Source organism: Electrona antarctica (assembly GCF_951216825.1).
Source record: "Electrona antarctica genome assembly, chromosome: 13".
NCBI lineage: Eukaryota > Metazoa > Chordata > Actinopteri > Myctophiformes > Myctophidae > Electrona > Electrona antarctica.
In genome coordinates, this window is record NC_136794.1 from 25991417 (window position 1) to 26009178 (window position 17762).

At 41.4% G+C, this 17762-nt stretch overlaps 1 protein-coding gene across 5 annotated transcripts in view; it reads right to left on the reverse strand.

The window, feature by feature from the left end:
- Positions 1 to 3464: 3464 nt before the first annotated feature.
- The window catches only part of adarb1b (adenosine deaminase RNA specific B1b), a 196974-nt gene continuing 182676 nt past the window's right edge, over positions 3465 to 17762 (reverse strand). For all 5 annotated transcript variants that reach the window (XM_079517556.1, XM_079517555.1, XM_079517557.1 and 2 more), the window contains 3 exons: positions 14408 to 14589; positions 10102 to 10280; positions 3465 to 7335 (listed from right to left, as the gene is read on the reverse strand). In XM_079517556.1, the coding sequence (XP_079373682.1) occupies positions 7156 to 7335; positions 10102 to 10280; positions 14408 to 14589 (541 nt within the window). In that variant the 3' untranslated portion in view covers positions 3465 to 7155. The remainder of the gene's footprint in view (positions 7336 to 10101; positions 10281 to 14407; positions 14590 to 17762) is intronic.

The following is a 17762-nucleotide window of genomic DNA, read 5'->3' on the forward strand; positions in this document are numbered from 1 at the left end:
ATGTCTCATATGTGGTGTGTCTGTGTGCGTGCGTGTGTGCGTGTGCATGTGCATGTGTGTAATCATGTACTGTTGAGTCCCCTCAGCACTGTCTACACTGAACACTCCTTCTGGCATTCATTGTGTTGTCCAATGTCCAGTGTAGTGAATTACACCCACTTGGTGCTAAAACAAGCCATAGCACTATTTGCCATGCCTGATTTTAAGAAGAAAACTGCAAATGTGAAATGAGGTTTACACCATTTAATGATGTGCATGAGGGTTATTTGAATAACACTCTAATATTAATCTTATGTATAGACCTTCAGATGGATTCAGAATGTATTGAATTATTGATGGAACATTTCTCTTATGCTTGGCTTCAAAGTACTCTCCTGGTCAGCTTTCATCATGTCGATCGATTTATGAGTGTTGGGGCTTCATGGCTAAAGCAAGACTTGATGTAAGATTTATTGATCGTCATGGTCTGAGAGCAGAACTGCATCTCTGCAACAGAGAGACGGACAAAAACACATATACAGGTGTGTACTACATCTGGAGCAAGGGACACCTAATGACAACACTAACCCTATACCCCTTACCTTCCAGGTCTCCATTTTAAAGCTCTCTAAACCTTTGCCAGCTGCTTAATTTCTTGAAAGGACTTTAAATGGCCAGTGTTATAGAAATTAGAATACAATATTCTGAATATTGATAACGTTGCATGCAACTATACCATATCACTTTACAGTTTAGGATTCTACGCAGTATAACAAATTATGTATTACAACTGACCATGTCTAGCAGTAAACGTCTTTGTAGTACTTTATTCAATCTAAAACTTGTCAGAAATGCCTATATTGCAAACATTTCTACTAGACCGTAACAAGACAGGAGCCCTGACCATCACCAACCCATGTATCACTTTTCACACATAATTCAAACCATAATGCAACCATATATTCTGACCATAAATATTATAATGCTAATAATATCATTCAATCTTCTTTTTTAAGTTCCCCCCAAATCCCCACATCTTTCTCCACGACATGGGTCCCTTCGAGATTATAATATATGCACATATAAACACACAAACACACAGCACGATGATACCTCCAGTATGAGGATGGAGATTAATTTAGCAGCAAAATGCATGAGACACCTCTGTCTGACTAATCCAGCCTCACCTTGAGTCTGATTGACAATATCCAGGATTGCAGCTTCTGGGTGCAAATATTTTCCTCCCACCAAGCAAACCAAGTAACTATCTGCCTAAGCTCTGCAATATTGAGTGCAAGACTGACATAGCCTACTGTGGTCTGCATGCTGAAGGTTGAATGTGTATTTGGTCTTCCCTTGTTTTGGTAAAATACAATACTTTTAATTAACTAGTCTAATAGGTCGATTTGGTTTGCTCTAGAGGCATCTGTCTTGACTCACATGTTGCACAGAACACAGACAGCATCGCAACGGATTGTGAGCTTGTAGATTGGCTATTTCCAAATGGCCAAAATGTATATAATATGGTTACTGTATGTCTTGTAATAACAATACAAATCTACAAAGTAACTAGTAACTAAAGTTTTCAAATGCATGTAGTGGAGTGAAAGTATATGCGCGTGACATCATCGTACCTGGAAGTTATGCAGGAACGCCTACTGAGTGGCAAAAACTACTTTCTGGCCTTGACAGCCCATCCAAACAGAAAAAGTTGGATTGTTTTTATACAACTTTAACTCACCAACATTGCAGCTGTAGGTAAAGCTTGAATTATTCTCTATCTGCAAAGGTTTCGTTTCATAAACATCCACCATAGACATGTTATGACTTATGAGCAGGCACGTGCAGGGGGATTTTGGGGCTTGGGGGCACCTGCCCTTTTGCCTCAAAGTGCACAGATGATCTGTGGGCCGTGGCCCTTATCAATTATATATTTTAATGTTTACATTGTAATGAGAACGTATTGCTTATTTTCAATGTTATGTCCAATAACATGGGCCAACAATGTAGGTCCACTACATTTCTGGTGTGAAATGGCACGAGAGACGGACCCCACAAAAAGACCGCACACACGTGCCCTTTTCTTGCCCCCTACTTTCTGTCAAGAAATTCTGTGCAGGTGATTATTTTTCTAAATGTCAGCGTTTGGAAGCGCTCAATTTCAAAAACACAATGTCCTGCTGACTCCTGCATTATGTGTAATTTAGAAACAGCTGGTACGCAGAACCATTGAGTGATTTGCAATGAGCGCTTCCAAACTCCAATGCTCCATGCTGCTCAATGTTTTGCCACTCAGTCTAGATGAGGGGGGTGTGTCCCGATGTTAAAGTGATGCATGTGCATACTCTCTATAGTCATTCCATAATAAAACACAAAAAAAACATAGTTTTACAGAATAGCTAGCAGCATTGCTTATCAGCAATTTTACATTGCACCTGTCAGTTGTAATATAGCCATGGTCCTCATAGCGACATCCAACCCTTAAAAGAACAATGCTGGATGCACCGAAACAGCAGGCAATGTGCTGTGAAGAGGATCGCTCAAGTGCATCTTTACCATAGAAGTGCATGGCAGAAAAGGTGGGGAATACGTTAGCTCCGACATGCGTTGCCGTTAAGACACATACTCAAACCCTTGCTCTAACTAATAGACCCTCAGGTGTGGTTAGAATATTGAAATATGTCTTCCCTCACTCCCCATATGTCTTTAGTTTCTTCCTGAAAGCTGAAAGCCTTTGAGTAAAAAGGCCCTCAAAGTGGCATCACATTATCATCCCCTCCCCCTTTATCATACTAGTACAACAGCAGCTGTGGGTGCGGCTTCAGTTAAGGTCGGTCACCACCCACCACCCACCTGGAAACGAGGCATACTTAATGAACTGGTGGGTGTGGCAACATAAAAACTAAATTTTAACACTTTCGATACCCAACCCTACATGAATTGAATATGAAGGACACCTAATGGCAACAAGCCATAGTGCTTTCTTGGGTTATGAATACTCTTAGCAGACTTTGTATTGAACTGTACTTTTTTCTGCAAACTGTTAAATCAAAGTCAAAGTCGTACGATTAGTCACAGGCGTTACCGCAGTGAAATTTGTTATCCGCATTTGACCCATCTCTTGGAACGGTGAGCCGCAGCGTGCGCCGAGCTCGGGAATCATTAGTTGATTTGACCCCCAATCCAACCCATTGATGCCGAGTGCCAAGCAGGGAGGCATTGGGTCCCATTTTACAGTCTTTGGTATGACCCGGCCGGGGATCGAACCCCGGCCTCCCAGTTTCAGGGCGGACACACTAACCACAAGGCCACTGTCTGGTTAATAAAGTATTCAATCAATCAACATTTGCTTACACAAAGCAATCGTTCAATCGCTCAACTAATGATCATTCATCAACACTCAGTAGATGTGAAAACAGACTCATAGACAGACATACAATACATCAACTTTGAACAAGATCAGAAATAACCCCAAAATGTGCAAAAGTAAACTAAGATCTTTTATTATTTTTTGTTCATTTTATATATCTCTATTTTTTTTCTTCTTATCTGCTCACATTTTTTCTTTTTTTTTCTTTTTTGTAGTTCTACACAAGTCCTTTAAAAGTTTGTCATCATGCGAGGTGCAGCTTCAGTGAGGGTAGTACATGCAAAAGGTGGTGACTCTGGTCAGATGTAGTACACAGCAGACGACGGTGAGGAGGGTGGGGAGGTTAGAGACGACGAAGGTTCTGGAACTCCCTCGACCGCTCTACAGTCACCCAAAACATTTTAATAAAAATAAAACACCCACCGCCACAGATGCGACCAAAGGGGTGTTGCCGCAGCGCTGGTGCAGGTGTCACCGGACCACTTTAGGGACTACGGGGGTTTCAAGATAAGAGCAGGGGGCGGGAAAGGGGGGAAGCAGTTCAGTTCTTGCTATAATAGTCGCCATCCATTCCATACTGGGGGACGGTTTTCATCATGACATCATCAGTTGACATCTTTAGTGCAGTCAAAAATGAGAGAAGATCATACTCTATAGACTCTAGAAGCAGGCAGTCATAAAAACAAAAGAAAAAGAAAAACTTCAGACAGCTTTGGAGAGAGAGAGAGAGAGAGCATCAGGAGAGGGACAAAGATTGGGGGAAAGAGTGAGAAAACCTTCCTTAAGACATTTGATCCCAAAGGGTTCAATTAAAGGGCAGTTTAAGAGTATTGCTTGTTTCTGCATCATGGGGTCTAGGAGGTGTCCGTCTGGGAGTGCCTATTCCCATTGTTTTACTGGGGATGAAGTTTCTTTCAATTCCAGGATTTCATGTTGTGTTTCTTTCAGTTCTTTTTTTTGCATGTGTATCTCACTTTTATTGTCTTACGAGGGACTGGCATTTCCTGTCGATGCCGGTCCCTAATTCTGACTCATATGACTGGGATCTTTTTTTTCTTCTCTCCTCTCTTTTCTTTTTTAAAAACAGGCACTGCCAGAGACAAGATTCCCAAGGTTGAATTACAATGCATGTAACAATAGAACTGGTAAAAACACCATCATAACATAAAAAAGGCCATTTGGTAACTATCTTGCATGCTTACTTTTCTTTACAGTTCGGGTGGCTTCAGAGATTATGGAACCAGTAACCGCGGCAGCATCAAGTGCCATAGCCTATACCCATTCAGCCAATGAAAGATAAAACAATGTCACTGTCCCAGCAGTTTGATACAGATAGGGTGGAGGTTTATGAATGACGAGGAAAGGGTTACTTGTACACGGATCAGAAATAGCCATTTGTTATTCATTATACACACACAACTGCCATACTGTAGCAATAGTAATATTAGAGTTCACAATATATACACCTGGTCATTGACAGCAAGACGTAAGAAAGAAGCCTGACAATTCTGATTCCACATTTACCGGAATACACATAAACAACTGCTTTGTTTTTTGTTTTTTTGTTGTTGTAGAAATCAAAAGTACATCGGTCAGTGGATATACAAAAAATGAACAATAATCAAATGTTTATGCCCAGAAATCTGTATTCCAAGATATTGTAGGAGGAGAAGAAAAACGTTAATTACTTTGTAAAGAAACTGGGACGGAAACGCACATGGATATCATCTTTGGTGAAGATTCCACACACACACACACACACACACACACACACACACACACACACACACACACACACACACACACACACACACACACACACACACACACACACACACACACACACACACACACACACACACACACACACACACACACACACACACACACACACACACACACACACACACACACACACACACACACACACACACACACACAACATTGTACGCATGCAAGCACATGCACACACTCACACGCACATCTCCTGCAGCTGGGAGTAGGAATTGCAGTTACTGTAGTTGACAACGTAGAAATTAGGTTTAAAAGGGGTAATGTTTCTTTGCTGTCATTAGGAATCTTGCTGATTCGTCATTGGAAATGCAGATAAAAGTGGCAAGTTGTCACACTAGGGTCCAAAACATGCTGTATACTTTTGATTCAGGCTATTGAATAGTTTGTCAAAATTCAGAGTGCAGCTTGGAAGGTTGTTACACCGTACAACCGTACAAGACTTTGTACTGTACTGTAGTGCTTCACCAACTATCCGTACAGGTTATACCTACAGTAAATCACACCTCAATCTCCCCCTCATTCAGTGTCTACAGACTGGCACAATTACACATTTACACATACCATCTGCTGCCCACTTTATGTATAATTCAACAGGCAGGTATTATGGATTCCTAAAGAAATGTTGACGCTGTAAGATTAAATCAGTTTGTGTTGTCACCATTTTATCTGCAGTGTTATCCTCAATTATCAAACACCCAATCCTTGAGAGAAAAGAAAATAAGAAAATAAGACAAAAGGAAAGAACCTCTCCCGGAGCCCCCTTCCCACACAAACAAAAACACAAACAATCACATGAAATTTAGAAAATAGAGACCAAAGATTCAAAGCTGCCTGTGGAGAAGGATGCTGGCATTCATTCATTCAAAAAGTATCGACTCGCCGGGCTCTCCACCACATTATATTCCGTTCTGCAGGCCTCCCAGTTCAGTTCCCATGCAAAGCCATGGCTTAAGGTCAAGAAGAGGACCAAAATAAAACAAAACTGGAAATCAACATGCGGCGTCTCCCAAAAGTTGCCCAAGACCCAGGTACCTCAACCCCCATGGTCCCCAGAAGCTCAAGTATGGAATGGGAATGACATCAAAAGAAAAAACTCCACGGATGAATATGAAGAAATTAATTCAACAGGAATATTATGCACAACCTATTTTGTATTTTTTATATATGTTAGTGTCTGAGTAAATAAAATAATTCCAGGGCCATACTGTTGTGGAACATGTTTGTCTTTAATGGAGGAGCAACTGAACAGTCTGCTTTAACTAGGGGAAGGACCAACAATACACATCATAATGGAACTATTTGACGTAACCTTGTCAATACTACATTTATATCCTACGGAAATATTTACTTTACTTTAAATTAGTTATTATTACAACCCATACTTAGCAAGTATGTTGCACAATCAGCATTTTCAGGTCGATACACATTGGTTTTTGATTAGAAAGATCAGTGTGTATGTGTATGCGTGTGTGTGTGTGTGTGTGTGTGTGTGTTTTGATCTAAACCTAGTTTCTCCCTAAACCAACTAGACTCCTTTAACCAATAAAAACTACAGCAATACCTAATTTGGTGATTTCTCTGCATCATAAGAACTCTGGGAAATAAAAACAACCCACAAAGTGTGTAAAACCAAGGATTCCAGTTTTTAAAACAGGGAGCGAAGATTAAGAGCACCATCGATTAAAAATGCTAAGCATAACATTAAGCAAAACAAATTGAAACAAAAATAATAATACAAAAACACAGCATGAGATAAAGGGGTGATGAGGCTGAGGCTTTGCGAGGGACACAAGCGAAGAGACAGGGATGGGGGGGGGGGAGGTTGTGGGACTACACACGTGGGCGTGTTCATTTTCACACGCGCACGCACACACAAACACGCAGGATGGACGGAGCAAGGATCGAAGGTGAAGTCTCGGTGGCTGGTTTATTAGGAAGTGCCTCTCATTCTTTCAGGCCCTGGGGTCAGACGGTAAGGGGTTTCGGGGGGGAAGAAGGGATTGCCCCCACTCTCAGGAGGAGCTGAGGCTGAACTGGTCTTGCTCGATGGGCTTCTTGACCCAAGCGCCCAGGCCGGCCTTGTGGAAGGCTTTGATGAGCGCCAGCTTGGCGGAGTGGTACTCCTCGGCCGCCTGCTTTGCTTCATGGTAGGAGCTGGGTTTCATCACCTTGATCCGCAGTGTAGCCATCAGCTGAGTGCGAGGGGGGAGGAGAGAAGGGGGGGTTGAGACGGCAGACGGTAAACAACGTGGTCAAAGAATAATGAGGCCATCATTCAAAGATCGATATGTGTGAGCGCGCGTGTGTGTGTGTATGTGTGGGGCGTGGGGCAATGCAGGCTCTGATGGTCATTTCTGAGAAAAAAGAAAAATACAGAAAAGGTGGCGCTCATGGACACTGACAGCTGCTCTGTCATATCTTTGTGTGTTTATGAATACAGATCTTGTCTCGCTGAGTTCTTTGTTTTCTGCTAAACACTATGCTAGGCAGCGTCGCTGCTGTTGGGAGGGCCAGCCTCTGTCAATGGCAGCACGTACGTGAGAAATGGTTTTAGCCTCGAGGACGTCCTGGTCGACAGACAGGTCGAGACTCTCTGTTTCTAAAGTCACAAGATAAATGACAAACTGAACCCAGAAATCAATTAAATGCAATGCATCTATCTTTTCACCGCACTTTATCATCCACGATGAAATCGGATTGTCGATTCGAAATGCTTTTGATTCCTCAGAACTGTCTTGGGTTCTTGAGGGATACAAATACAATTGTAGTTGTGTTTTTATTGCATTCTGTACAATAGCAAAATTGTTTTATTTTGCCTCACATTATAAGTGTGGCATTTTATTAGATGCCCCCTCCCCATCGGCACACACTCCATTCCAGTGACTCCATTTTGTCAGCTCAACAAATGTATACCAGAACAGTTTTACCAGTGGTGCAGTATAGTGCCTGTTGTATTATGAGAACAGTTTTACCAGTGTTGCAGTATAGTGCCTGTTGTATTATGAGAACAGTTTTACCAGTGGTGCAGTATAGTGTCTGTTGTATTATGAGAACAGTTTTACCAGTGGTGCAGTATAGTGTCTGTTGTATTATGAGAACAGTTTTACCAGTGGTGCAGTATAGTGTCTGTTGTATTATGAGAAAAGTTTTACCAGTGGTGCAGTATAGTGGCTGTTGTATTATGAGAACAGTTTTACCAGTGATGCAGTATAGTGCCTGTTGTATTATGAGAACAGTTTTACCAGTGGTGCAGTATAGTGCCTGTTGTATTATGAGAACAGTTTTACCAGTGTTGCAGTATAGTGCCTGTTGTATTATGAGAACAGTTTTACCAGTGGTGCAGTATAGTGTCTGTTGTATTATGAGAACAGTTTTACCAGTGATGCAGTATAGTGTCTGTTGTATTATGAGAACAGTTTTACCAGTGGTGCAGTATAGTGCCTGTTGTATTATGAGAACAGTTTTACCAGTGGTGCAGTATAGTGTCTGTTGTATTATGAGAACAGTTTTACCAGTGGTGCAGTATAGTGCCTGTTGTATTATGAGAACAGTTTTACCAGTGGTGCAGTATAGTGCCTGTTGTATTATGAGAACAGTTTTACCAGTGGTGCAGTATAGTGCCTGTTGTATTATGAGAACAGTTTTACCAGTGGTGCAGTATAGTGCCTGTTGTATTATGAGAACAGTTTTACCAGTGGTGCAGTATAGTGCCTGTTGTATTATGAGAACAGTTTTACCAGTGGTGCAGTATAGTGCCTGTTGTATTATGAGAACAGTGTTACCAGTGGTGCAGTATAGTGCCTGTTGTATTATGAGAACAGTTTAACCAGTGGTGCAGTATAGTGCCTGTTGTATTATGAGAACAGTTGTACCAGTGATGCAGTATAGTATATTATGAGTTCTTTCTTTCCTTCCCATTTATGTATAGGCGTCTTCTCTGCTGTGGATCCAATCTATCACACATGTCTTATCAATGGAAAATATTACGATTGAATTACTCACCTAGCACATGTGAGTATTCTCACTATTATGGTCCAAAAAGGAAGATTAATTCGGAATGGAACATCAATCAATGCAATTTGTTACTGTAGGTTGTGTCTGAGCCAGAAAGTAAAAGTTGATGTTGGACACATATGTGAGTAACTAGAATGTGTGATAATAATAGGTGCAGACAGTATGAGAGTGTACTATTTAATCCAGTGGTTTTCAAACTTTTCGGGTCGAGACAAAAAAGATAGATTACTGTAGACTTTTGGCCAGGACTAAAGGATTAAAAATGACACTAAAATGTTAGGAAGGGACTAGTGAAGTAATTTTACACTTGGTTGCATGATGAAAATAGCCGATCTACAAGCTCACAACAAGTCGCAGCACCACGCGTTGTGAGCTTGTAGATTGGCTATTTTCAGCAAATGTAAAATCAGTCACAACGCCATCAAGGCCTGCCAAAATGTTGTTGACTAAATCAACTGTAGATTTAGTCGACTAAATCTAGACTAACACTAAAACATTCCAGGTGACTAAAATGTGACTAAAACTAAATGAAAACTATTCAAGAGACTATGACCAAAACCAAAATCTTAATTTGCTGTCAAAATCAACACTGGTGCAGCTGCAGTGCTCGCTCTACACCAGAGTCTGTAGCGTTCAGATTGTCGCATATGGATGAGGATTTTTTTTCCGATTCTAGGACACGAGCACGTCTTTTGGGGACACCCGTGCACGAGGCAGAATATTCTATGGTTTGTGAAAAACATTCTGAATGTGTTCTTAATTATTATTATTACTACATTTATTTATGGAATTTCTTAGATTTGTTTGTTTGTTTGTTTGAAAATGTATAATTTTCTTTTGTACTTTTTTAATAATAAAACAAAAAAAACTATTATGAAATATATATGTATTTTTAAATGTGAGAATGTGGTCCCGACCCACTGCTGGGAACCAGTGATCCGTACCTTGGCATGAAGGCGCACCCAGCGGCTATAGAGGGCGTGCTTGCAGAGGCGAGAGGGGCGACCCATGTCGTCTTTACCCGTGGTGGCGTTGATGACCTCCAGGGACTGATCGCCCACGGCCCAGTTTACGCTGAAGTTGGGGGCCTTGCCCGGCTGCCTGGCCTCCGCGTTACTGATACCTGGAAACAAAGGCGACAGCATGCCGACTTTAGTGTTGACTGAATTGCCCTCACTGGATGCAGGAGGTGCAAGCTAACAAGCTAATTAACACATTCACCACCACTGATGTAAAACAGTAAATGTACGCCATATGGTCTTTATAGTGGTTTATGATAGATTGCAAAAAAAAGGAAAAAGCGGTGCCTTTGATGAGTTCATTTAGCTCCTTTATTACCAACTCCCACCTTATGCTCCCTTATTACTGATTCCCTACTGCCTCATACTCCCTTATTACTGATTCCCTGCTGCCTCATGCATACATTGAATTACAAAGTTTTCAGTGACTATTTGCGACGGTCAAAAACATTGACATGACTTTCATAAGATGTTTTGTCCATCATCTTCAAATCACATCATCATAAAACACCGTTATTAGCGTTGCGAGCCAACAAAGATGAATCCACGCTGTTGTCTTTTTGAGCAAATGCTTTGAAAACATGATGGAAGGAATGAGCACACAAGATCACCTGCGAGGGTCACTAACGGTGGAGCCTTTTCCATCTCACTATGGGGCACTTCCACAGACCCAGGCATAAATGGAAGATATATGGATGCCATAAATCGCTCTGTCCTGCTTCGTGCGTATACTGTACACTATGTGTATGTGTGAGCGGACACATGCATTTGCGCGTGTGTGTGTGTGTGTGTGTGCGTGCGTGCGTGCGTGTATGTGCTAGTGAGAAACTCTTTTGTTCCGTTTGGCAGCGCTGGTGGCAGATGATGATTTAAAGGGCTCAAACCCGTGTGCGGCCCAATGCCAAAGCCCTTCACAGCTTAAAAACCCTCTTAAGCGGAAAAGGTTAATAACATCCTTTACTATTATCTCCCTCACCCGCATCCAGAGAGGAGGGGCTGTGGCAGAAGGGGGTGGGGGAAAAGGAGATGACGTTAAAAAAAAATCACACCAACGTGTGAACTGAGCGGTGCAGCGTGTGTGTGTGTGTGTGCTGGCTAAACAGACATACTGTACATAGGGACATACATAAAACCATATAGACACACACAGCCATGCTGCTCAACAGTGCCACTTTAGGTCACCCAGCAGTATTGCAGCTGTCCGTACTCAGACATACATGGAGACATACATACATAGGGATACATACAGTTGGAGGCCATCGATATTGTCCTTTTCTTTTTGCTGAAGTTTGCGTGATCTGCGCAAAAGGACAGTTAACCCATTTTGGGTGGGAACCCCTTTTGGTGTTTTAAACATTATGTTATAATTTAGCTACAAGCTCATAGCGCGCCACCGAGTGGCGCGCTACGAGCTTGTAGGTCTGCTATTTTTTAAAAATCGTGAAAATATTTATTTCAGAAAACTGGAGGATTTAGAAATTTAAAATTTAAAATTTTGAGGTCAGGCCTAAATGGGTCAAATGATAAGGGACAATATCGGTGGCACCCAACTGTAGCCGTTCATTGGAGTGGTTAGGCACTGCTCAAAAAGGAGTCGAAAGAGGAAGAATCCTAACGAGGCAGGGGAAGGAAGGGAGGTGATATGGCTGTTTGACTGAATGAAACATTTTTTTGAATAGTTCAACTAGCCAATCTACACTGACACGTTGTGAGCTTGTAGACTGGCCATTTGAACTATTCAAAAATGTTTTGTAAAATAGTAAAAAAAAGGCAAAGAAGTTTAGGGATAAGGCGTTTAGCGGTGACGAAAATGGAGCCCTTAATGCTTGTTTAGAACCTAATTATAGTTTTCCCATCCCAGCCAAGTCTATAGACTTTAATGTTTGTTTAGGGTTCAATTAACGTGAGACGTCATCTCGCTGATATAAATACATATTGTAATACATTTATTTCATTTTTCACGGACATGAGACCATCAACATGCCCCCAAAAAAATTGGGGCAAAATCTCACTTCACACAAGTGTGATTTTACTTAGTTATGCACCAAAATAGCAGATCTACAAGCTCACAAGGCATCACTGCGCAGCACTATGCTTTACAAGCTTGCAGATCTATTTTCAGTGCATAACTGGTGCATAACCAAGAATAAATAACGAGTAAGACGTGGAGCAGTGCATTCAACACTTTACTGAGACAAATAAAGAGACAGAGGTGCAATACAAGGCAGCATCAGACAAATAGGAACTAACCTGATCACACTCTGCACTTTAAAACATTAACATACTTATGAGTCATAAATCAAATGCAGGCGAAATTGGTATATCACACAATATTATTCCACAAATCTCTGAGCACATTTGTTTTGAGACCAGAAGAAAAATTATCTGTGATTAATCCAAAAAGACAAAAAGAAAATCGAATGTCAATGAAAAAAATAATAACTGCCGACATCCAAATCTGCACGACCTTTTGAAAAGGCCATGCAAGTCCTGCAAATTTGCACAAAGCGATAAGCTTGTCCGAACTGCTCAGGAAGTAAGTAAATGCCATCTCAATTCAGACAGGGGGAGAGAGAAGCAATAACCGAGTCCCCCCCTGCTGTGAACGAGATGGATCGCTATATGATTGCCTCCTCGTCCTAGCGGATATTTACCTGAGAACCTTGTGTTTGCTTGTCAAAAGGTACACAGAGCCAGCCACTTCCAAATGGGAAAATGTTAAGACAGATGTGATCGATTTGTTCTGTGTACTTGAGAAGTTAAAGAGGTACAGAGATTCTGCAGAAATTCTGCGAGGCAGTGAACAAACTACTGTGCAAGAGGATGCTATACGCACACCAGTCTTAATAGTGGTGCCACCTCACGGCAGAAACAATAAGTCTTAAAAAGACAAAAGAGTGGCCGCACACACTGATAGCCAAAGTGCAGATTATTTATTAGGACGCAGAGTACTACAAACAACTGCCACCTGCTAGTATAGGTACTAGTGTTGATTTTGACTTAGTTTTAGTCATAGTCTTTTGAATAAAATGTAATTTAGTTTACACTTTGAGCTGTAATGGCGTTAGTTCAGGAAGAGCACTGAATTCATGAATGCCATCATCTGATTGGTCTAGTTGAGTCACATGACAGGTTATCAGCTGAATCTTCCAGTACCAGCAAACTCTCTCAATCAACTGAATATACTTCTTTTAAACTAGGATTGATCATAGGTCTGCATACCTGAATAAATACCTCAAAAAAGTGGGCGAAACCCACAGCCACAATACTAGACAAAGGGAGAACAACGACTAAAACTATGACTAAATATACTGACAATTTCGTCAACAAATAAAAACTAGACTAAAAGTCTAGACTTAATTAGGGGGGGGGGGGGGAATTAAGGGAATTAATTAAGTGGAGAAGATATAATTTTTTGTTTGGTTGTGCTCGAGTGTTGCGCTCTGAAAATAGCAGATCCAAAAGCTCATAACGTGTGTTGTGAGCTTGTGGATCTGCTATTTTCAGTATGCAACCAAGTGTAAAATCTACCATATATTACGATATTTAGTTGACTAAAAGTAGACTAAAACTAAAACATTTCAGGTGACTAAAATATGACTAAAACTAAATTACATTTTATTCAAAAGACTGAATCATCAATCATGTCCGTGTTTTTGGCTTTGGTTTTGTATTTATAGAATGATACTGAGGGAGTTTTATTGAGCTCCCCGGGGAATCTCTTGCATGCGTTTTGGATTAATAGCGGAGCAAACCAGCAGCCAAGCCCTTTCCTCCGAACACAACTGTATAAACATTTATCGCAGTAAATGGCTCCTAAATCCTTTGACATACTGCAAGTGTGTCTGTGACTGAACCATTGATAAGCGACGTGTACCCATGCCTCCCGACTCCAAATCAAAGTGCACACTGACCAGTGGTGGAAAGTAACTAAGTAGGTTATATTATTATAGAACTAGAGAACTAGACACCCATGGGGCGTCTACAGCGGTGCCTGCTGTGTATCAACTACACTATTGTGCTACTATTGTGTTTTTTTTTGTGCTAAAAAAAAAGAAGATATATATACCGTATAGCGTATATATATATATATTTTTTTTTTGCCAAATCTGCTGGGCACTCTATGTCTTTATTCTGAATAATCCATGGGCATCTGTTTTGTTAAGTAAAACATTTGAGTACTTTTTCCACCACTGCTCCCGACTCCAAATCAAAGTGCACTGCCACTCACCACTGAGCGTAGGTCTGTTGAGGGTGAACTGCTGCGGGAGGTCCTCGATGTCTGCGATGCGCTGGTACATGGCCCTGGAGAGGTGGTCGCCGTGGTACAGGCTCCCCAGAATGATGCTGGAGAAGTACATGGGCTCTGAGAAGTAGCTCATCAGGGAGCCCTGGATCCCCACCACGTTCCACCTGCATGGAGCAACACAAACACATCACGTCAGTGTGGATTTGGACAGCACATTTTGATTTTAGTTTAGCCATAGCCTTTGGAATAAAACTTCATTTAGTTTTAGTCCCATTTTAGTCATCTGAAATGTTTTAGTGTTAGTCTAGTTTTAGTCGACTAAATCTACAGTTGATTTTGCCGACAAAAATGTGTTTTGGCAGGCCTTGATGGTGTCATAATGGCTGATTTTAGACTTGGTTGCATGCTGAAAATAGCCGATCTACAAGCTCACAACGTGTCGCTCTGCATCATTTAGCTGGAGAGTCCACTGGTGGTCCCCGGACCCCTTGAGAACCACTGATCTATACCTTAGATTACAAATATTTATTTATGATATGGAACCCATGCCGAGAGAGACAATCCATTCCAGAGGTACAGTGGACTGGTTCAAGGACACTTTAACAGGCAAATCATCTGGTAATATGTTATATCGCCACCCACCAGTCTCCCACCCCCACCTGTCAATATTTTGAGACGAACACTCGAAGCGTAACTGCCATTAGTGAGGTAGGCTATGGAAAACATGTAGACCCATATTGCTACGCACACAAATATGTGTAGTAGCCTCCCCCCCCCCCCCCACACACACACACAATCCTACAGTTGTGTACACTCTGAGGTATCCAATTTCATTTCCCTCCCCAAACTTTGGTGTATTTCTCGGCCGTGTGTCATTAGCCGCCTCTCCTTAGTCATTTTCCCATTGACATGCTCTGTGAAGCGTCAACTGCCTGCCTCACATACAGAGGTTCACCAATGACATAGTGGAACAGAGGGGGGGCAGAGTAGTAGAGGGAGAGAGCGAGAGAGTTAGAGTTGGGAGAGAGGGAGTGACATAGGACGATGGAAGGAGACGGAGATGAAGTCAGAGAATTGCGAGAGAAAGAGACAGAGAGAGGCAGAGTTAAAGCACCATTACCACGTGACAGAAATAAGACAGTGATAAACAAGGCAGACTAGGGTCACGCGCATCGCTTCCCATACGTCCGTTGCTGACTCCAGGCGGACTGAGTGAGTGTGTGTGAAATTAACAACATGGTCCTGAGTCTGAGATGTTGCTGAATGCGAGGGCACAGTGCCTCAGGCAACGGCAGCGGAAGCATTTTCTGATGACATGGTTTCCATAATATGCAACAAACAGTCTATACTGCATGTCGGTCTGCGTACGCGTGAGAGCGAAACATTACAATATGAATTTCCTGATATCATACTGTACCCTTGGGCAATAAATCAATAAATTATGAAGCTACGTCTTAAAAACATTTTCTGCCACACACACAGAACTAACATGCATGTATAGAGGTCTTCATGGGTTCACCTGAAAAAAAATAAAAAAATAACCCTACCATAGACCTGAGCGAATCCAGGTCCAAATACCTGGACCTGACTCACATGGTCCAATAGAATTTCCATGGGTCTCGGGTAAGCGACTCTGAAATATATTGTATGAACCCGCAAAGACAATCAAGTTTTTTTCCATATCCAATTCTTTAATCTTCGGTTTTAAAATGATTAATCATTAATTTGTGGTGGAATTATGTTATAAAAACCTTAACCATATAGTCTGTTCTTGCATATTTGATTATCATCATTGTTGAATGAATTTGCTTAAAATAGGTCTACAGCTTTAATTCTTACAGTTTTGTTGTTAGCCTAATAGATTGCGGTGCATTGTATTTTATAACAGGTTCCTTTAGTTCTTTCCAATCCCTAAGACTTTTAATTATGCTTGGCCTACAGTCAAATTTTATGTAATTGCAAATGAGAAGCCATCCACAAAAAAGGCACATTTATGAGAGAGGCAACGTCCGGTAACTGAATGCTGAGATGAACATTGTTTTATGAAGCCTTACTGAAAACATAGTTGTGTAATATGATTATTTCTATAAACAAAATATGCATCGAAACGTAACACACGAAAACTTTTGAATGGCATATTAAATTGATGATTAATATTAGCTTATTTATTCTTTGAGGAGCAAACTGCCCCTAGAATCTCTCTCGGTGTCAGTCTGGTCGGATCGGTCCAAGACCTCTCTGGGTCCATTTTGGCCCTGGTTTGATTATCCTTCGGTCCGTTTAGGTACAGGGCTCATCAATGTCCGTACACGGACACATGTGTTTTTACTGTATCAATACACATCATTATAATGTTCTTATTTTGATCATAAGACCCAATTACTGAATGTCAGTCTCCAGGTTGTTTTCCAAATATGTACAGTACAGTATACTGTACTACGACATGTAATATGGCATATTACAGTCCAACTAGTCCTAGTGGTTCTCAAACCTTTTATTTACAAGGACCCCCTTAACTCTGAGGCCGCTTTTAAACCAAAATAACTTTGGTTCTAGAACTGGTTCCGTTCTTTATTTTTCTGCATTTTCCAACCTGAATAGTGACACGCCCACTTCGGTTCCCACTTAATTTTTTGGTTCCAAATGTGTCTGGAAAAAAGAACAGAACCGGTTCAAACCCGGTGGAAAAGGGGCCTAAGAGTGTACAAATGTACCTCCAACCCCGTACGGGTCCATTTGGTTCCATCTGTACACTCTCAGAGTTACAGACTGTTAGTGTTATGGTCATTCAGGGCTAGCTCTTTATGTGTTTCTGGTAATATTATTGTTCACTAATTTTGTATATCTGTGGCAAAAAAAAACATTTTGACAAAAATGGCCACCACAAGCCAGCATGGCGATGACCCCTGTTACAGTATGTATAATGGGTTTGGGTAACATACTTGTGAGGACCTCTGATGCAAGGACGTTATGTTCATTTAACTCTCGAGAGCGTAAAAATGGACCTGCATGGGTTTCCTAATGAGTCCATTTAAATAGATAGGAACAGCAGAGAGAGGAGGCCTAGAGCAGAGCTGTACTCACTGTACCTGCCATGCCCTAGGGCGGCAGGGCATGGAAATGAAATGAAAATGAGACGAGAGAAAGCAGGGACCATGCAGGGTGCGGTCAAACTGTGCCAGCCAGTTGTGGTACACTAAATGGCACCCTCTAGCTAAAAATCCCTCATAAGAGGAACTCTGTGACATGGCAGAGGTAAGAGTTGAGTAGAGATGGACACGGTCTGATCTGAACTCAGCGTGTATTTTTCACATTATTTAAGCAATAAAAACAGATA